The 21822-nt window shown below is 40.8% G+C and overlaps 1 protein-coding gene across 2 annotated transcripts; it reads left to right on the forward strand.

Moving 5' to 3' along the window:
* The first annotated feature begins 359 nt into the window (after positions 1 to 359).
* Wrnip1 (WRN helicase interacting protein 1) lies at positions 360 to 21149 on the forward strand. Of its 2 annotated transcripts, XM_027954805.2 has the most exons (7): positions 380 to 1385; positions 3593 to 3784; positions 5066 to 5307; positions 14572 to 14801; positions 18688 to 18843; positions 19579 to 19658; positions 20255 to 21149. In XM_027954805.2, exons 1-7 carry the CDS (start codon positions 573 to 575, stop codon positions 20528 to 20530), a joined length of 1989 nt encoding a protein of 662 aa, XP_027810606.1. In that variant the 5' UTR covers positions 380 to 572; the 3' UTR covers positions 20531 to 21149. The 2 variants fall into 2 exon arrangements, with proteins under 2 accessions (XP_027810608.1, XP_027810606.1); XM_027954807.3 differs by lacking the exon at positions 19579 to 19658 and having other exon boundaries at positions 360 to 1385; positions 20255 to 20404.
* The last annotated feature ends 673 nt before the right edge of the window (positions 21150 to 21822 follow it).

Raw genomic sequence — 21822 nt, forward strand, 5'->3', positions numbered from 1 at the left:
CCGATGCATAAAAAGCCTGCAATGCGCCACCCCCATGGCCCCAGACACTAATCTACTTCAGAATGCCCCCAGGCTTCCCGCGCCTCAAAGGGCCAAAGGAACGCCGCTTCCGCCACAGCGCAGTCTTGCGCAGGCGCACCACACCAGCCCTAGAGACACCCCTCACAAAGGCGGTTCGCGAAGCCGGAAGTAAACGAGCAGCGGCTGGGGCTAACGGTAGAGGACTACATTTCCCAACGTGCCGCGCGAGGTATAGCCTGCATCTGGGTAAGCAGCCCTGGACTACATTTCCCGAAGGGCCACGCGAGGCGATGCCCCCGGCGGGACAAACGGTCGTGGACTACACATCCCGACGCGCAGCGAGAGGCGTTACCAGCGGCCGGCCGAGGGCGGGCCGATGCGGGAGCTCCGGACGTGAGGCATGAGCGGCGCCCTCCCTCGGCCCGTGCGCGTTCTGCCGCCTCCCCGATCGAGGGTCGCGCGGCACGGGGCCTAGCGGCGGGCATCTGAGGCCTCGGCGTTCTCAGGGGCAGGTGTGGCCGCGCCGGGCGCCGGGGAGGGCGGCGGCCGCCATGGAGGTGAGCGGGCCGGAAGACGACCCCTTCCTATCGCAGCTGCACCAGGTGCAGTGCCCCGTGTGCCAGCAGATGATGCCCGCCGCGCACATCAACTCACACCTGGACCGCTGCCTGCTGCTCCACCCCGCGGGGCACGCGGAGCCTGCGGCCGGGCCGCACCGCGCAGGGGAGCGGGCCAAAGGGCCCTCGCCACCTGGCGCCAAGCGGCGGCGGCTGTCGGAGAGCTCGGCGCTGAAACAGCCGGCCACCCCGACGGCCGCCGAGAGCAGCGAGGGCGAGGGCGAGGAGGGCGACGACGGTGGTGAGACCGAGAGCCGGGAGAGCTACGACGCGCCGCCCACGCCCAGCGGCGCCCGCCTGATCCCCGACTTCCCGGTGGCCCGTTCCAGCAGCCCCGCGAGGAAGGGGGCGGGCAAGAGGCCGGCTGCCGCGGCCGCAGCGGCGGGGAGCGCGTCTCCGCGCAGCTGGGATGAGGCGGAGGCGCAGGAGGAGGAAGAGGCGGGGGGCGACGGCGATGGCGACGCGGACGCGGACGGCGAGGACGACCCGGGGCACTGGGACGCGGACGCCGCAGACGCCGCCTTCGGGGCCAGCGGCGGGGGCCGCCCGCATTCGCGGGCGCTGGCGGCTGAGGAAATCCGGCAGATGCTGGAGGGCAAGCCGCTGGCGGACAAGATGCGACCTGACGCGCTGCAGGACTACATCGGGCAGAGCCGGGCGGTGGGGCAGGAGACCCTGCTGCGCTCGCTCCTGGAGACCAACGAAATCCCCTCGCTCATCCTGTGGGGACCGCCGGGCTGCGGCAAGGTGAGTGCCGTCCTGGCCGCGCGCCCGGCGCGTGGATGGCGCCAAGGGTCAGCGGGCTGTGGGTTATGTCCTCCAGGAACTCGCCCGGCTCGCGGATGGTGTGGCCTAGGGGCCCCAGGCGCGGTCTGAGCTAGGGCACTGCTAGGTCCACAAGTGGAGTCTATGATGGGCGTGAAAAAGTAACACGCACCAGATTCTTTTAAGACACATTTGCTGGACGTTTTCAGAAGGAAGATGTCTACGAATTTCTAGGTTCACAGCAAGAGTGGGACTCGGATTGGAATTCTCTTCACGTTGCATCAGCTCCCCTGCCTTCTGATTTTTAGTGACCCAATTCTTTAGGAAACAGCATGCAACAAAAATTGTGAAGGGACATTTCTATATTACACTTGTATGTATATGGGTTCGGCTCTGAAAAAGTAATTAAATTTTTAAATTTCTGTTGTGCTTCCTTTCCCTTCCACTAGTTGTTGGTTTGACAATGATTATCAGAGCAAATATGAAAAACTTTCTTCTCTCTGCATATCATTTTCACCAAGAATTTTCCATAACTATGCTTATAATGCTTTGCTTATATTGCTTTGCTTATACTGTTTAAGAGAAAAAGCATCAGTGCCTTTGGTGTTCCATTCCATGTACCTTCATTAGGGATAAGCAGAAGTGCAGAGGAGGGCGCTTAGGATATTGTGGGTCTAGAGAACACGTCATTGGAAGAACATTTGAGAAAAAAGTTATGAATGGGGTAACCCTGGTAAAAGAGAAGCTAAGAGGTGCTTAAGGATAATGAGTACCAGTGAATGACAGGTAGAATTTGGGAATCAGAAGAGGTCTCCTAGTTTTGAGGTTCAGACTCCTTCTTATACAGGATATTCCTGATTTTTTTTTCAAGCTTCATCTCACACAACCACACCTGTCATTACTCCAGTTCCTGGAATGCAACTTGCTCTTTTTGTGTCTTATTTGTATCATGCTTTCCCTTTGGCCAGGCAAATGTATTTCAAATAACATTGTTTTTTGGGCCTTGGCATGTAAGCATATGCTCTATCACTGACCTACAGTACCAGCCTCCAGATACATTTTATGATGATGGTAGAATCATTGATAAATCTCCCCATGGATTTAGTTGTTAGACCACTTAGAGGATAGAGCAGTAACATTTTTAGTAATTGTTAAGTTTTTACATCAGATCATGAGAAGGGATTATCAGTTATTGAAGGTCCCAGACAGTAAGAAAAAGGTCTTCAAGGAGATGAGTGAGTCATAGAAGATTTTAGTGCAAGAGATTTACTGGGCCAGGCTGCTCAGTAAGGTAATTGGTGATCAACTCCAAGCCTATGTGACATAAGAGCTTGATTCCAAGATGCAGGTTGGCTGGAATTTGGTAAGAAGCCCACAGTGTCTAATGTGCAGTACAACTTTCAGAAAATAAGTGCCACTTTTCCAGTCAGGAGCAAATTTGTCCCTTTAATTAAACAATCTTCTCTTTTTCTTTATTCCCATTCTTAGTACTAAAGTGCTAACAACAACAAAACTTATAATAGCATATACATATTTATTGAGCACCCAGTAAGTGCCAGATACTGAATGAACAACACTTTCCTTGGAGCTTTCCTTTGCTTTCTGGTAAGTGCTAACAGTATCAATGCTGTTGTTAATGTCCAGAGTAGACATTCAGAAGTGGTATGCATTCACCTCAGATACTAAGTGTTTTGTCAGTGGTCTCTCAACTCAAAGACTCTTTCACTTTGCTTTTCTCAACCACTTCATTGAGCTACCACTAGTTGTAGTTCTGGGATCAGTTCTACACCTAGTTCTTCAGCTGTAATACTTTTGACTGGAGGAGGGAGAATTTTCTCTTTCCTTTGGTAAGGGGTCACAGCTGTCACCCAGGCTCTTCTAAATCTAGACAGCTGCTCTTTACTCGGATTCCAAAGTCCCCAAAACAGGGATCAAAAGGGGCAAGGAACAAAGAAAAAAAGGTCAGGATTAGCCTAAGTTTTAGCTACTTTCCTGTTTTATTTGAATGTTGGTTTATTTATTTATTTATTTTTAATTTAAGACTTGGCTCTGTTTTTTCAAATGGTGTCTGTGTCTCTGAGCATTCTTAAAGAGTTCAACTTGCTTGGTAATGCTCATGCTGCTTGTAGTACCCATGAGTGCTGTCCTCTCTGATTAGCTTTTCAAACTGTGTGTATTGTCTTTTCTAGACCACCCTGGCTCATATCATAGCCAACAACAGCAAGAAACATAGCATAAGGTTTGTGACATTGTCTGCAACAAATGCCAAGACAAATGATGTGCGAGATGTCATTAAACAAGCTCAAAATGAAAAGAGCTTTTTCAAAAGGAAAACCATCCTTTTTATTGATGAGATTCATCGGTTCAATAAATCTCAGCAGGTATATTAACTTCTTTTCTCTTTTGGTCACTGTGTATATCAAGTAAAATAAAAAGTATCAGATCACTTTTGAAAGTATAAGATACTATACAAATGCTAGGGAATGTTACCATTATTAACTGTCTAGGAAGAAGCATAGGCTTGTCAACCCATCTCCTTCCACCCTGTATCCCCATGCTTTTTCTTACTATGTTTTGAAAACAAGAAAATGATATCTGATATATGATTAGTGTATCCCTAAGCTGTCCATATCAGAAAAGCCATTTTGGATCCAGTTTTTAATTTAAGAAAATTTAATCTAAAGTATTAGGAATCATTGTAGACAAATTTGATTTTAAGATCATTGTCCCTTTTTTGGTCTTTATATTTTTATTTTCAAAATGAAAGAGTATGTTTTCTGTGCCTTTAGGCTGTCACCGAGTCCCCTTGATCAAGATTACTATTTCTTTCTTTTTTTTTTTTTAAATTTTTTTATTAGTTGCTCAAAACATTACAATGATCTTGACATATCATACATTTGATTCAAATGGGGTGCATAATCTTATTTTTCCACGTGTAAGATTACTATTTATTTCAATGGATTTTAGAAGTGAAAGGTTACAATTTATTTTTATAACAAAGCCACTTTTTGTGAATAGACATGAAAATATTTTCCAGGCATACTTTTTCCTGACTTATGTTGTTATAGCTTTTTACTTATAATTAGAAATATTTCACAAAATCCAAAAATGTTTTCTGACACCCCCCCCCCCCCCCCGAGTCTTTTGAGTAGTAGACCTTTTAGAGTTCTGTCTAGATACTAGCTTTTCAAGTTTCATATGGGACATTGACACATCTCAGTGTTTCTGTGTAAGACTGTCTGGTGGTTATATATTCACCAAGCTTATTAGGAAGAATAACAATCTGAGTCCCACAGTGGAAGAGGATTTTGGAAATATTAATGTTTTCGTATTTTCTTACTTTGCTGTAAATAAATAGCTGATATAATAAAGCATATGTCAATTCAGCCATACTTTTATAAGTAGAGAATTTTTTTTATGTTAAATCTGTATTAGAATTCTACCAGGCAGAGACCAGCCTTAGACTCTGGCATCCCACTGATTTTTAAGTTTTGGACTTAAAAACTGAGAGTTGTACTTTCCACAAGTATTTTATCCATACTTAGTGTACATGCTGTAAAAGTAAAATTAGAAAAATGAGAAAATGGATAGTTAACTTACGTAGGATTCCTCAACTGGCTATTGACTGGAATCACTGTCTTCTGTTTTCCTCCCATGATTAGGATACTTTCCTTCCTCACGTGGAATGTGGGACGATCACCCTGATTGGGGCCACCACTGAAAACCCTTCCTTCCAGGTCAATGCAGCTCTTCTGAGCCGCTGTCGAGTGATTGTTCTTGAGAAACTTCCAGTAGAGGCAATGGTGACTATTTTAATGAGAGCAATCAACTCACTGGGAATTCATGTCCTAGACTCTAGCCGTCCCACTGACCCTCTGAGCCACAGCAGCAACAGCAGCTCTGAGTAAGTTGACAGTGTGAAGTGTCCTGGGGACTCATACTTCCCAGAGAATCTCTTGGCAGGGGGCCAGAAAGGGCTGGGTCTCAGCCAGGAGAGAGGTGGGGACCAAGAAGAATGTTGATCTGCCAGTAAGGGGGGCAAAAAAAAAAAAAAAGGAGAGAAGTGTTCATATCATACTAAGAGTATCTCTATAAACGTACCCTTTCTTTTAAGATGTATTTCCTAGCCTCACAGGGTATATCCATAATTGTTTAGGCTTTAATATTGCTTTGTTATTTTAGTTCTTGGGTGTTTGTTTTGTAGTAAGGGTTCTTTTCCTAGCTCACTGTTTTAAAAGCTTGGAAGACTATAGAAAACCTTGTTGATTAAAAAGATTTGTCCTTCATTTAATGGAACAAATAGATATATACATCTTACACCTACTTTCAAAACTTTGGAGATTCTGCTAGATTCAAATTTCCTTTTTTCCTTGCATTTTGTTATTTTTTAAAAGTAAAAATGTAACTGTAGCCATATAATTATTTAATTTTTCACACTCGAAAAGCCAAACTCATTTCATTCCATGAAAGTAAAGGAATTTTAACTGAAATCGACATATCAGAAGCTGTTTTGTTCCTGTTGGCAATCAGTTTCTGCATCATGAACACCATGTTAGTTTATTAATACACAGGGCGTATGTATTATGGATAATCAGTTTTATTTCTTGGGTAAGAGATTTTATTTATTTGCAGTAGAACATATTCTTCAGAAGTATTTGTGTATGTGTTGGCTAAACTAATGCAATGAAGCGTAATCCGGTCAGAGGAGAGGCTATTACCCACCTCCTTATGCTTGGACTACACAGCTGCTCCTGTTGCCCTGAGGCCAAGTTCTGGAGCCACTTTTCTGTGAGGATTAAAGTACAAGGCATAGTTGTACATTCATGGTTTAGGTTTCAACAGTCTCTCCCTATGTGTCTTGTCTCTCCCATTTGCTCCTGCCTCAGATGTGGCTGTGTCATATGAAAGCCTTGAAACATTTGGCCATGGACTCCTGGGCAAAATGAAGTGACTTCATTTTGTAGTGTAGTTGTGATGGAATGGCCGATACAACTGTGGCTACAAAATATGGACCTGCTGGTATCCATCAGATGTGCTCATACTCAGGAGCCCTTTGTGGGCTGGACACTTATAAGGGTTTCAGTGGTATTTTGCCACTTTATTGGATCTAGTACAGTTGTCTCAGCATCTGCAGGGAATTGGTTACAGGATCCCCCTGCAGATACCAAAATTCACAGATGCTCAAATCTTTTATGTAAAAATGTTTAGTATTTTCATAAAACATACACACATTCTACTATATACTTTAACTCTTCTTTAGATTACTTTAAAAAAAATGTTTTAAAATTATTTTGCAATGCTGGAGATTGAACCCAGTGTGTGAATCACTGAATTACACTCTCAACCCCTCTAGGTTATTTATAATACCTAATACAATATAAATGTTGTGCAGATAGATGTTATTCTATATTGTTTGGGGAATAATGACAAGGGAAAAGTCTGAACATGTTCAATACAGGTACATTTTAAAAAATATCTTCAATCCAAGATTTGTTGGATTTGAGGATTCAGAACCCATGGATATGAAGGGCCAACTCTTTAGCTTTTTTTTTATTAAAATTACAGTAATGGACTCTCATCAGTGTTTGAAAGACAAATTGAAAAGGAAAGGTAAAATTTTTTTAACATTTTTTTTTTTTTTTTGCATACTGGTTATCATGATATATCTACAATTTTCTTTTACATAGGGTAGTTTTTATTTTATTTCATCATTTCATGGGATTGAGTTATTCAGAGAACTTCAAGTTTTCCCTTCTCTTCAGTAACTGCTGTGCCATAATTTAAGTAAATTGAGAAGATCAGTAGAGATATAGAGTTCATCCTCATAAAAAGGATTTCTATATTTTAAAAAATTTCCAAGTGACTTCCAAGCATTTTAAAGTTTAAGAGGATCCAGTGAAAGAATTAAAATTTCTTTGAGTTGCTGAAACTGAAAGAGACATAACAATGAATCAGTTATTCTGAATCTGCTAAAATTGTATAGCAGTCAGAAAACCTTTTCCCCTGTCATACGTGTAGAACTGATCCTAGTTATGACTTCCTTTCACTCTTATTTGCTTTCCATGTCCCCTGCCTACTTTGGAGAGATGGGAAGATAGAAATTTGTCCTTGTTTATATTTGTAGCACTATGTCTAGCATATATTATGCTCTTGGTGAATAGTTGATGAATAAATAAACCCTAGCTTTCAATATGAGAAAAATAGTTGCATTGGGAGGGGGGGTAATAGTCCAATATAAGGAATAGTTGCCCATGTATCAAGAACTTTTTTTTATGCTCGTAACTTTTTAGTATCAGCAAGCATAGTTTAATGAAAGCAAATTAAGCTTAGATCCATTTATTGATCTGTTTGTAGCAATTCTGATAAGAAGTTGGGAGATGCCATAGACCAAAGAAAAAATACATTATAAGTGATTTTTCTGAAAGAAGTATCTGCCTCCCTGATTGTCATGGACAATTAATAGTGGATTGTGTTGTCTTTCAGTTATTATAGGTAAAATTTTACTTTCAAATCCCTATGGATTAGCATCAGCTGCATATTCATCCTTGTGCAGATAAATCAGATTTGGTTACACTAATCTAGCTGCAAGAAAAGACTCTTAACCCCTCCCCCTCATAATTACTTTCTCTTTCTGAGAAGCTATGAGTGTGCATTTGTATTCTTATGTCATGTTTTGGTGCCCTAGATAGCAACTAAAACATGTACAGAGAAATCCTAGGCTTTTGAAGACTGTGTGTGAGAAGAGGTGAGCAGGGTACTGATTCCAAAACTAATGAAGCTGCTACTTGACTATTCTTGATTGTACTTGAGGAATTATAAGATTGTAAGTTCTTAAGACAGTTATACACATGTTCATTCCCATTATAGTGAGATAAAAATATTCTTTTTTGTCAGGGTTGCTGGGGATTGAACAAAGACCTCACACATGCTAAGTGTGCACTTTACGACTAAGATACATCTCTAGCCCATGTGTTCTTTGGAAAAAAATTTCCCTCCTGTATTTATTTATTCAGTATAATTCAAAGGTTCTGTATTTGCTAGTCATGGCTGGGTGTTGAAAAGTACATTAATGTGCCTGTAGAGAACATGATAAAGGCCAGGTGAGCAAATCGGCTTATAGTGCCATGCTATGATCAAACTGTACACAAGGCATGGGGTGGGGGGTATAGAGAAGAGATGTCTAAAGTATGCGAAAGCAAACATTTTACCTCCTGGATGAGGAGATGCTGAGTTGAGTTTTGAAGGACAATCAGAATTTAACCAGATGAAATAACGCTCCTTATCTGTGCCACAGTTCTCTGGTTTGTTTGGCTAATCAACAGTTTCCATGTATTTTGCTCTCAAAGAATTTGGTCACATGATGAAGTGAAGTGTGCTATCTGAGCTGGGTTAATTTTGGAGGCAGGAAAAAAAACAAACAAAAAAAAACTATGGTCTCTGGTATGAGGAGCTTGTGATGCTGAAGATGAAAAAGTAAAGCGGCATTTAATCATTCTGCACTACTTGCTGCAGTAAGAATTGTAGGTTCCCAGATCATAGGACACAAACATATTCAGAACTTCTCTTCTGAAGAAGTAATTTGTTTGTGGTCCAGAGAAACACATCTCTGTGGACATGAAGAGGGTGAAGTGAGAAGCCATAATTGCCCTTTGGCTCTATAGATATGCAGGTCCAAATTGAAGTAGCATCTATCCCTTCATAGGGTGCTGGGGTTTGTCTCTTAGTTGGGGCTTTTCTTTAATCACCTGGAGAGAGGAACCCTCAAACAAGATGACTATAGAGTTTTTTACATTGTTTGTTTTTTCAACAAAGGTTTAAATTGTTTTGCCTACCTCTAAAGTAATCTTTTCTGCTGCAGAATAGAAAAAAAAGATGATAGAACACTGGCATAGAAGATACTGTCCAGAGTGGATTGTGGGTATAGAATAGATTTTAATAATTTTTTATAAAAATATTTTACTATAAGGTAAATAAGTATGCCAGTATAATTGTGTTAATCTAAAGAAAAATATTAATAAAAAGAAAAATTTGGGGGGCTGGGGCTGCAGCTCAGTAGCAGAGCGCTTGCCTAGCATGTGTGAGGCACTGGGTTCAATGCTTAGCACCACATAAAAATAAACAAATAAAATAAAAGTATTCTGTTAATCTATAATTTCAAAAAATGTTAATATAAAGAAAAATATAAGTTAAAATGGTACTTTTAAAAACATCAGCAATGAGCTAGGTGCGGTGGCACATGCCTGTAATCCCAGCAATTTGGGAGGTTGAGGCAGGAGGATCATGAATTTAAAGCCAGCCTTGGGAATTTAGTGAGGTCTAAGCAACTTAATGAGACACTGTCTCAAAATTTATAAAGTAAATAAATAAAAAGGACTGGGGATGTGATTCAGTGGTTAATTGCCCCTGGGTTCACTACCTGATACAAAAAAAAAATAGCAACCTTGTATTAGTTCACTGTGGTTGCTGTACCACAAACTGACTGGCTTAGAACAACAGATCTTAACTCTCCTGGTTCTGGAAGTTAGGACCAAAATCAAGGTGTCAGCAGGGCCATAATGCTCCAGAGGCTTCCTTCAAGCATCTGGTATCTCCTAGCATCCCTTAACTTCTGGTTGCCATCTCTGCTTCCATCTTCATATGACCTCTATGTCCTTGTGTCTTCTTTTCCTCTTATAAGAATGTTTGTCATTGGCTTTAAGATACACCCTAAATCCAGGGTGGTTTCATCTTGAGATTCTCATATCTGCAAAGACCCTATTTTCAAATAAGGTCACATCCATGTGTTCCAAGGATTAGGACTTAACATCTTTTGAGGGTCACTATTCAACCCTCTGTAGAACTCTGCCAGGTATGTGGTATATAATTTGGAAAGACATAGGATTATAGAAAAAGATGACATTAGGTGAAATGTATGTTCTGTCTTTATGAAGAAAGTAAGTTTTGTTTCAGTTTAACTCAGGTTATCATGGAAACATCAGAGTTTGGGGCTCTGCTTTGAAGATTTACAATTCTAGAGAGCATGCTATTGAATATCTAATTCAAATGATAATAACAGTAGCTAACATTTATGGAGTACTCCTGATGTGGTAGACAGTACTCTTGAGCATTCTGCATGTCTTGTTTAATCCTCAGTATAGCTTTGAAAATTAGGTATCAGCTTTTTTTTTTTTTTTTTTATTAGAAGAGGAAACTGAGGCAGAACAAGGTTAAGAAATATGCTCACGATCATTCAGCTTGAATGACATGGAACCAATTTTAAAGGAATGTTGCCAATTATTAAGCAACCTCAGTTGCTGGAAGGATCCTCGGTACCAAGATGAAAGGGGATGAATGCTGACAGTGAACATTACCATCCTAACCTTTCTGTGTGTTTTTTTATTTAAGGGCAACTCTGTATTAATTTGTAAAGGAGTCAGTACAAAAGATCCCACCTAAAATGTAGCAGGTATGCCTTTTAACCAGATATGCATATCACACTTATTTGGGATGTATTTTGTGCCTGGGGTCTGACCCTAGAGTTTTGGGAATCAGTAAATCAATAGTATGGTATCCACATCTGTATTTGAGGAAAGTTCTCTAATCTGATGCATATCCCTGGTTGAGAACCACTTTTTAGCAGTTGTTACACTGACCATATAATGTTCAGTTTCCTTAGTGAAGAGATTCAAGGAGTTTGTTTTATAATTTAGGGAGGGAGAGCTTAATAAACCCATCTTATTCTTTTGTTCTGTGGTGAAATAACAGGGACATTTTCACTTTCTTTACTCCTCCTACTTAAACATCCAGCCATATAAGTAGTATTCTCCAAATCCCAGTATCCTTTACCAGAAGAACACTGTGCAGGATCCAGGCCACTGGAAAAGAAAGGGGAAGGAGGAAGAAGCTTTCCATATTCTGTTAAGATCAGAGTGTTTCTCTTAGCTCTGTGTTTCATCTCTAAATTGTATTAACCAGAATATAATCTTTTCCTCTCATTTTGAAAATGGTTTTTACTACCTTATAACAACATAATTTACTGTCTATTGCTTATTTCTTTGTAGGATGCTATGAAAGTTTGGATACTATCCCCAAAGTAGATTTCATCTCATTTAATTCTATGCTACCTTTGAAGGTTATTTCCAAATGCAGAATATTTTGTAAGTTTATACTTAAATTTTAAAATAATGTTAAATTCTCTAACCTAGAGAAACTCTCTCAAGATAATTTAGTAGTTACTGTTTGTCTCAAGATAATTTCGTAGTTACTGTTTGCTGAGTGGTTTTGCAAATATCAATGATTAACTTTAGTTCTGTCATCTCTTTCCCATTTTAAGATCTCAGAGTATTTTATTGTATTTTATTACTACTTTTCAGAATTTAAAATAAAGAGGGATTTAGGACATATTAGATGGTAGTTAAATCACACCCCTTCATGCATGGTTTTCATAACAGTGAATTTACATTTTGTAATTTCCTTACATGACTATAGTGAGTGCAGTGAGTGCCCCCTTTTATTGCTTGAACAGTTGATGAGAAATTCATTTTGGGTTTAAAAGTACACTATCCTTTTGGATGGGATGAACTTTAAACTGTGGATGATACCCAAGGGGAAGAAGGAATGGTGGGAGCTTGGGTGGCTTTTGTTGTGGCAGCAACTTCATTCCCATGAATGCAAACCAAAACAACAGAATGATTTATATACTTTGGTTAGGAGTACAAATCAAAGGACCATATTTCCCAATTAGACAAATACATGTCCATTTTCAAAGCCTTATTCACAGCAGGCTGTTTATAAATCTATGGAGCAAAAATGGACTAATTCATAGAAAAGAGATATATACCAAAATACTAATTTTAGGATAGTCTAGCAGTAGTGATTTTTCTCTCTTTGACTATTTTTAAAATAGAAAAATTCAGAAGTTTGAGTAGCTTGTTTTTCAAACCATTATTAAATTTTTAGGAATGTGAAACTGTTCATAGTGTGGTCTAAGTTTTGCTTTAAAAATTACATGTAAGGTTAGTGGTTACATGGCTGGTTGAATCATAAAGAAAATTAAATAAATGACATCATCATACCGGTTATTGTCTTAGGTGATGAAGGTAGGATTCTGTTTTGTTTTCTATATTTTTATATGATTTCTTTTAAATTAAAAAGTATTACTCTGAAATAATGAGAAAATTGAAGTTAGCCTATTCACTGTGCAGTAATTATCTGTTATCCACTAGGCACTAGAAATACAAAGAACTAGTGGAACCTTATTCCTGTCCTTGTGCTCAACATTTAGTGGGGGTGGAAAGATGACACGGGAATGAGCAACCCAACTCATGGTGTGGGATATAGAATAGTTCAGTATGTTGGAACTGATTAGGGCTTCTACTTTTACTCCTTTTCTTCCCTCAGTTGTCCTGAAAACTTTTTGTTGCTAGGAAGTTTCCCAAGGAAGTGGAAAAGAGGTGTTCGGTCAGTTTTACCTCCACACTCGCCCCAGGTACTATGCCCTTGATCTTAGAGACATCATAGGCAGCTGGGCCTCTTTGATGCTGGTTCTTCCTTTCTACCTCTTTAGTATATGCTCTATTGTTTTCTTCTAAATCATCTTTCAGAAAATCCAGCTTCTGGTTGAGAAATGATCCATCGACTTTCCAAAGTGCCAATAATATGATCCTGGTAATATGTTTTGGATGATCTGTTGTTCACTGCTGAGAAGAGTTAACTGCTGAGAAGATGCTGCTCTCAGAAGGAAGGGAGATGAGTCTCTGGGTTATACCTAAGGGTCTGAGGCCAGACAGTTTTCTTGAGTCTGAGGAGACAGTGTTCTTTTAGAAAGAAAAGTCAAGCCAGGTATCTTATATGTGATGAGGCCCACAGTGAGTAACTAAATCCTGGCCACTGTTAGTAGGTAAGGGAATGAGATGGGACAGTCTTCATGACTTTAGAGACACATCTTTGAGTGAAATGCAGATTGAGCTTACTCAGGTTGTTTTCTAGGCAAAGTTGTAGGTGGGTGTAGGAGAAGAAATTCTGTATTAGAAATTTTATGTTGACCCCAGCATACAAGCTGGATTCTGCTCCAGAACCCTCCCTTAGCCCATCCCAGTTGGCACCTGTTGTACAACTTATGGTGTACAAGCACTGTGTGTTGTTTTCCAAGTAGCTGATTTGGAAGGACAATCCTGATGAACTTATTAATTACTGTGTAGATATTTTCAGTTGAAGGATAATAATGACATGGGTGAACTATATATCCAAAAAATTATATTTTTTGCAGCTCAATCAGGAAATAATAAGACTCTTGTAAGTAATGAAATGTGTTAGATAGTCAAGATGGAAATCAGACCTGAAAACTGATTATAGTTAGATCTTGTTTATGAAGATACAGACTTTGGAATGTGTTTGTAAATTTTGGTTCTCACATTTGGAGAGAGGTTAGGTGATTAACTCAAAGTCCCACAACTAAGTTCTGGCAGTCTTTTGATAATTTTCCAGGGTAGTGACCTCTCTGCTACCCCAGGTAGATTTTGTATGAGTAATACCCACTCTGAAATGACGTACTTCTCTCTGAAATTGTCCTAGGCCAAAATTAGAGAGAACTTCTAGGTCCTGCTGTGTCCGGGGAACTGAGGATCTTGTTTATTGTTTGTAAAATGAGGGAATTGAACTGCCTGATCTGGACCCTTTTAGAGCAAATAATGTGATGTGGTCTCTTGCCTGTGTGGAAGGTAGTCTGAGCATTTTTGTGTCATCCAGATGGGGGTTGCCATATGCTATAATGAGGTGCTAATGTTTCTGATAAAGTGTTCACTGTTCTTTAGGGCAGAACCAGAGAGCCCACTTGTCAACTATAACTTTCCAGGACATTCAATTTCTGTTTCACACAAGCTTCAATGAGTGAACTTACAGTAAGATACCCTGGTGGCTCATAAAATAACAAAGTAGTATTCTCCCAACTCTTGGGACACAGTGAGATGCCCTTGTAACTTTTAAGATCTCAGTAATGCTTGTGACTTTTTAAGATCTCAGCAGTGCTTAACCATATTAACTGTGTGAGTTCAAAACAAGGGTCAAAAGCCTTGAACTAAGGTGGTTTTTTTCACTGACTTTACTAGAAGTACAAGTTCACTAAGGTATGCTGCAGAATGAGAAATATGTTACCTGAGTGTGACAATAACTAATGCTGGTTGTGTTCCAGACCCTCCGTGTTTATAGAAGATAAAGCAGTAGATACTCTTGCTTATCTCAGTGATGGGGATGCCCGAGCTGGCTTGAACGGACTGCAGCTGGCAGTGCTGGCCAGGTTAAGCTCTAGGAAGATGTTCTGTAAGAAGAGTGGGCAAACCTATTCTCCCAGTAGAGTTCTCATCACTGAGAATGATGTGAAGGAAGGTCTCCAGCGATCCCACATTTTATATGACCGGGCAGGTAAGTAACTGAGTAACTGGAATGTAGAAAAAGTAACACTATAGAGAAATAAGTGTGCACAACTGCTCATTGCCAGGCATCAAAAGGAGTTCAGGTGTTTGAAATTACAGGCTCCTCCTTCATTTTATAAAATCGTTAGATATTTTCTCATTACTTACTGGTAGCAACTTATGGTGTACAAGCACGTTTGAAAGCCTATGTATTTAGTTGACAGTGAGTAATTCCTGTAATTTGCAAAGGCAGTAAGTAGCAAGAGGACTTTTGCAATAAGTGACTTATTTAGTACTTTACTTGAGTGTTAAAAATCCTTAATTTCTGGGGGCTGGGGTTGTGGCTCAGTGGTAGACCGCTTGCCTTGCACATGTGAGATACTGGGTTTAATCCTTAGCACTATTCAAAATAAATAAATATATTGTGTCCATTTACAATTAAAAGAATATTTTTAAAAAATCCTTACTTTTTGGAGTTTAACCTAAACATTGAGTTTATATGGCTCTTGATGCTTTTATTTTGTAGTGGGTTCTTAGAAAAATTCAAATCTAATTTTTCAGTGTGCACTTAACTGTTTACAGAGAACCACATTTAGAGATAACAGATAATGTCAGCTTTTATTAAATCTGTGAACGGGTAGTATTAAATATAAGCATAGCACATTTGTATCTTTTTATAAAAAAAGGTCAGAGATGAAGATAGCTTACTGCAGATTAGGCTGAACTCCTGTGATGGAACATTTGTGTGACTCTGAACATAGTCATATTATAGTAACTATGGAATAGAATTTCTACACCTTTAAAAGTTCTCCCAGAAAAGGAAGCTCATAATTGAAATTCCACATCTCATGTTGGCTGTGCCACATCTCTGATATTTCCTGATGACGAGAGTCCTTCTTATTGGCTGGGGAAGGGGTGGAGGGGCTTAAGAATGACTTTGGTTGCAGGCAGAGTCTCTTAGTAAAGGTGCTCACTACACAACCTTGGGAGAGTGACTGAAGCTTTTTGGCCTTAGTGCCCCTTAGCTGATGGTAATGTGGGTGTCAGTGCTAAGGACACATTGGACGTGTGAAACACACAGTCCCGTCTGCATTTTGATGTTTACCTGCCTCCCAGCAGGAGCTTTCTCACATGGCTGTCTCTCCCTTACGTGAGTGTCATGTCAGTGCTTAACAAATCTGAAAAGTTGAATATCTAGATATAGAGCTTTGCTTTGCTTTTAGTCAGAAACAAAGTTTTTCAAAAGTGAAGGAATTACTACGTGGTGGATTCTCCCTTGCTTCTGGGGGTCCAACAGCTGTGATTTTTCTCCCTTTTTGTAAGTGTCCCAAGGGGGGCTTCATTTTGACTAGATCAGTCTTTCATATTTAATCAGACTATCAGTTAATATCCAAGTAACATGAAATTTTCCAAATAACCTTAGAAGGTACTTTATTAATATCCTCATTTTGCAGATAACAAAACTCGGCTTGCCTCATAAAGCTTGTGGTAAAACTGATCCTCAAATTAAGGTCCGACTGGTTCCCAATATCATTTCCTTTACCACTGCTCCTGCTTCCATTTCAGGCCTGCTGTGCAGTCACTGAGCTTGCCCTAGAGCACATTCCCTGCAAGGAATCACATTTGGAAGTGTCTAGTCCCAGGGAACCATGAACCATGGGGATTACCTTGTCGCTAGTTCTTTGCTTCCTTAGGAAGAGCTGGGGGCAGTGGAGGCCTCCTGATGCCACGTCCAACAGCCTTGAGAACTCTACAGTCTATGTCTTTCTAATATCAATGAGCCCCCTGTACCCACATGCAACTCTATTATATAGAGTGTCTGCTACACAGAGGATCCACAACAGGTGTAAATAGAATTCATGAACTTGAGAAATGTTCTCATATAGGCTGTTCCATAAATAGGGATTATAGAAGCATTGTCCTGAAAACCTGTTATCTTAGACTTTTATAACTGATAAGAAAAGAATCTATCCCATAATTTTTATTATTTTAGTGTTGCTCACTAGTATATAGTACCCGTAGTAGGATCCAGTAAATAGTTCAGATGGTATGCATCAAATTAAATAAGTATCCAGATGAGAATAAATTTTCTTTCATGTCTTGACATCAAGGTATTATAAACAATTGTGTTCTGGTAGAACACAATCTTATTGTTCATATGGGCTTGTGTCAACTTTTTAAAGCAGTGTATAATAAAAGCAGAAGCATAGAATAATAATAGAATCTAAAATACAGTGTTTCTATAGTGCATGCTTGCTATGTGCCAGGCATGTATTTAATACAAGCTATGAAGTGAGTGGTCTTGGCATCCCCATTTTTAAGATGAAAACCTTGAGACAGAGAGGATCAGGAATATACCCTTGGCTGAGTGTCTGGTAAGTTTAGGTTTCAAGCCCAAGCTGCCTGGCCCAAGAGCCCATGTTCTGGCCCATGTACCTGTGGTATTACCTCTCACATTGACCCAGTAAAACTTGGAGGAGATGAGTAACCTGCATTCGGGGAAGTGTAAACTAGACAGAATGTGAACTAGAGGTGGTTTCTTTCATCCTTCCATACCCATGTGTTTGACTAGATCTACCCTAGTCTTCCCCACCTCTAAGTTTTGGCCCACAGAGGAGCAAAGCACAGGTGTGAGAGGGAGCCAGAACCATGAGGATCACTTAGGATACTTTCCCAGCCAGTATCTGTAGCTGACTTCACTAGGGAAACCCTGGTACAGTGGACACTCAGTTTGTCTATAGAAATCCAATAATGTTGACATGTTGATCTGCCCAAACCTCCTTGAAAACTGGATTTGCTCAGATTCTGCCATCAACCTTTTGGGACTTTCCTCTTTGGTAGGCCAGGGGAGTTTCTTGTTGCTTTCTTTCATCTCCATCTGAAGACCAAGTGTTGTCTTAGCAGACTGATCAGCTACTGGGATTTGTTCCCGGGGCCCGAAAACTGTCTGGAAGAACACAGTCTCATTATTCATATGGGCTCGTGATGAAGAGAAGCACTAGGTGCTTCTCTAGAAGAACTCCAGAACACCCCCAGACACCCCTCTTTCTCATAAGGGGAATGTTCTATCCCTGAACTTAAGAAAAAAAGGATGGACAGGAAATTGTGAAATGTGTACAGGTACCACTGCCTTTTATTTATTTAAAAAATGATTGAGCTATGATTTCCTGCCTTTCTATGTGTTTTTTCTAAAGCACATTTCACTGATTTGTTTTTCTTGTGAATCCAGGCCAAAAAATGGAATAAGACCAAATGGTGAGGGTGAGTCTTACCCATTCAGAGTGAGATCTATTAGTGCCAGTTCTCTGGGATCATGCCACACAGGTGTCTGTACACCAGGGCTGTGGTTTAAATGACCACAGGCTTCAGATATCAGGAAGACAGCTGGAAACAACATTGAGGAACAAATGGGCCATGACAGCTGCCCTTGACACTTGACTCTCCATCCTGATGGCTACAAGCAGCCCCATGGTCTGTTTTCCTTAAATAGACTGCAGGGGGATAAGATGGAGTCAGAATGTGAGACTGTCCCTACCTCCCCTCTTGTCTCTGGCAAATCCACTGTGGTAGAGATTACTTTTCAGAATGAGTGTCCCCACCCTGTTCACCTTTTTGTGTACACACTCAATGGGAACACTCTCTTCATGTTTTTCAAGTAGCATCCTCTTCCTCTGAACAGGACTTAGCCACCAAACAAGCGCCCCACCTCCAAGGAGGACTGCACTGGGGCATGCTGCAGGTTTGCATCCCCCCACCTAGTATAGTTTGAGGATAGCCGTCAACCCCACTCTCCTCAGCTTCCCTGGGACCTCTGTTAGTGCAGCCTTCCTTAAATCAGCCTGTCACAAAGCTGGCTGGGGGACCCCTCTGAGTGGGTGCCTTTCTGTGGTATACAGGAGAGGAGCACTACAACTGCATCTCCGCCTTGCACAAGGCCATGCGAGGCTCGGACCAGAATGCTTCCCTCTACTGGCTGGCACGCATGCTCGAGGGAGGAGAGGACCCACTCTATGTGGCAAGGAGGCTGGTGAGGTTTGCCAGTGAGGACATCGGTGAGTGTGTCTGAGGGTCCCAGAGCCCCAATTCATATTGGGAGTGGGGCACGTGGCATGAGGGAGGGAATGTGACTTCTTTTGGCCTAAGGATGTCATGGAATCGTGTAAAAGGCAAGAGAAGAGAAGACTTTCTGCAGGAGCTTAGTTGTCTATTTCTTGGTGTGTGTGTGTGTGTGTGCGCGCTTTTGAATGTATTAAAAAGTCACCATTTTCTATTTCCTCTTCGGGAATGTTCTTTAGGATATGAGTAGTTTATTCAGAATGTTGAAATAAAAGAGATACTTTTCAATTTGCTTTTGCAGCCAGGTGTTGAGGTTTTCGTTGGACAGTTCCTGAGGTAGAAATGGAAGACTGTGGACACCATTTAAAGACAAAGAACAGCTTTTTTTTTTTTTTGCCTTTGTAAATGTTTTGTTTTTAATGTACCCATACTTGTGAATGTCTTCATGGCCTTTGGTCCTCTCAGTGTTTGTTTTTCCTACTACTAGATATAAAATTTTTACCCACAAGGAGCCAGTTCTGGACACCACAGTTATCACTCAGTAAATATTTCTTGAATAAGTTAATGTGATCAATGATCAGAGATAAGTTCCATTTCTTTTGCTAAATGGGACTATTTTTGTCACCAAGTTTATAAGCAGTTATGGTCTCTGGTTGCGGCAACACGCGGACAAGTGGGGATGATAGTGTGTGTTGTGACTTAACTCCTTTGTCTCTCTGTGTGTGTGACAGGTCTGGCAGACCCGTCTGCATTAACACAAGCAGTTGCTGCCTACCAAGGCTGTCATTTTATAGGCATGCCTGAATGTGAGGTAAAGTAAACAGCTCCCATCTTTACAAATCCATTCCTTTTTCCTGTGTTCCAACCTTTGGTGGATTTGAATATATGTGGTACCTTCACTATTGATGTATTGGGCCTGCTAGATTGGGCTCAACTTTTGAAGTCCCATTGTTTAGAATTCTAGGCTCTAGAGAGAGATCAGACCTTTGGTGTGGATGAAGTTATTATTTCAAACTCTCCTTAGGAATCTCAGGGTTCAGAGAAGGTGCTGAAGTCTTCCTGGGTGACAGAAAGGTTGTGAAGGAGCTAAGGAGGAAGCCCCTGTGGGTTTGCCTCCCAAACAGCAGCTTCCTGTTCATCTGTTTTATATCTTGAGGGTTTAAAAAGAATTTCATTTTGCAAAATGTTCTTCAGTTGTTGTTTTTTTTTTTTAAAGGAGAAGCACTGGCCTGGCTTGTCTCTCATTCATAGGGATTTCTTCTCTAGTTATCCAGACTAGGCACAAAATGGAGATTAAAAAAGCATGATGGGAATCTTTTTAAAAAGTTAACTGGAGGTATCTTAAAGCACTCTGCCAAACAGAACCTTTCTGGCACCTCCTTGGTAATGTGTCCTTCTGTATCCTAGGTGCTTCTGGCTCAGTGTGTGGTCTATTTTGCGAGAGCCCCAAAGTCCATTGAGGTGTACAGCGCTTATAATAATGTCAAAGCCTGCCTGAGGAACCACCAGGGCCCTCTGCCCCCGGTGCCCCTGCACCTGAGGAACGCACCAACCAGGCTGATGAAGGATCTGGGCTACGGCAAAGGCTACAAGTACAATCCCATGTACAGTGAGCCTGTGGATCAGGAATACCTGCCCGAGGAATTGAGAGGAGTCGATTTCTTCAAGCAGAGGCGGTGCTGACTCTTAGGCAGTGACAGCAGAAGGATGCTCTTTATTGAAGGGAAAGAGTAACTGGATTGTGAAGTTGGTTGCCTGGTGGAAGTTAAAACAGACCAACATTTTGTGCCAGAAATTTAAGAGTTCCATAGGTGAAGGAGATTACTTCAACTAAATGTGTAACGTTGAAATTGTGTTCATTTGCACTCTGTGCAATGGTTATGCTTATGAAAATATCTGGCAGCTTTGTGCAATGAATTAATGTTATAAGGAATTATCTATTTTGTCATAGTATTTAAGTCATAATGTCATTTCAGAATTCAGTTCAGTAGGATTTTTTTCCTTTAAAAATGTATATTCTGGGTAGTTCCGATTGTTAAAAAAAAAATGTAATTGTGATTTAATACTGCATAGTGTTTTGGGTATTTTTTTTATATGCAAAGGTCTTATGAGCCAATAAAACTATTTCAAAGTACTCTTCAGTTCTTAAATGTTTTTCCCACCTAGGATGGTGGGTACCAATATTTGTCACCATTGCATTTCAAAAGATAGATACTGTAAATCATCATAGATAAGATTGGAAAGCTTGGGAGAAGTCAATCTGTCTTTCTGAAAATAAATTTTAATTTTTTAAAGAACTGCATACTCATAGTTTTAAATGATTCATAAGATCCAGTTGTCCCTGACCCATTCCTCCCCACCTCCTCCTTGCAGCCCTGTATTTCTAAATAATAATTCCTATTTTACTTTGTGTTTCTTGAAGTTGAAATGTCATTGCCCTCAGCTTCATGTTCATCGTATCTATTGATAATTTTGTCTCAGTCACCATTTTGTGTAGATTTTAATGGGGATGGTCCCTTCAATTAGTGGGTTACTTACTTCTCTTTTCCCCCTTGGTGTGGTCTTTCTTGGGGAATGCCCCTGCACTGGAATAGCTGCCAGCCTTCACCCTGGGGCTTTTTTTGCCTTCCCCCTGTTTTCTGGGTGTGATATCCTGTTTATTGGTTTATTCTACTACTTTGGTGCAACACATCAGCCTAAAAAGCACATTGCAGAGGCTTTGCAACCTGTGGGCTCCGCAGTGCAGTCTTGACTTGCCAAGCTTTAGTCATCCCAAGACTATCCTTTCATTGTCACTTTGGAGGTTTCCTTTGCTCCAACCTGCGTCATGTATCTGGATTACAGGATCCTGTGCTTTTTTCTTACTTGCTTGGGTGCACACATTCTTTAGTGACTTTATGGAGCAAGGATGCCTGGGAGGGAAGTGTTTTCAGACCTTGAGAGATGGAAAATGTTTTTTTATCACCCTCAGGCTT

This window comes from Marmota flaviventris, chromosome 6, assembly GCF_047511675.1.
Source record: "Marmota flaviventris isolate mMarFla1 chromosome 6, mMarFla1.hap1, whole genome shotgun sequence".
NCBI lineage: Eukaryota > Metazoa > Chordata > Mammalia > Rodentia > Sciuridae > Marmota > Marmota flaviventris.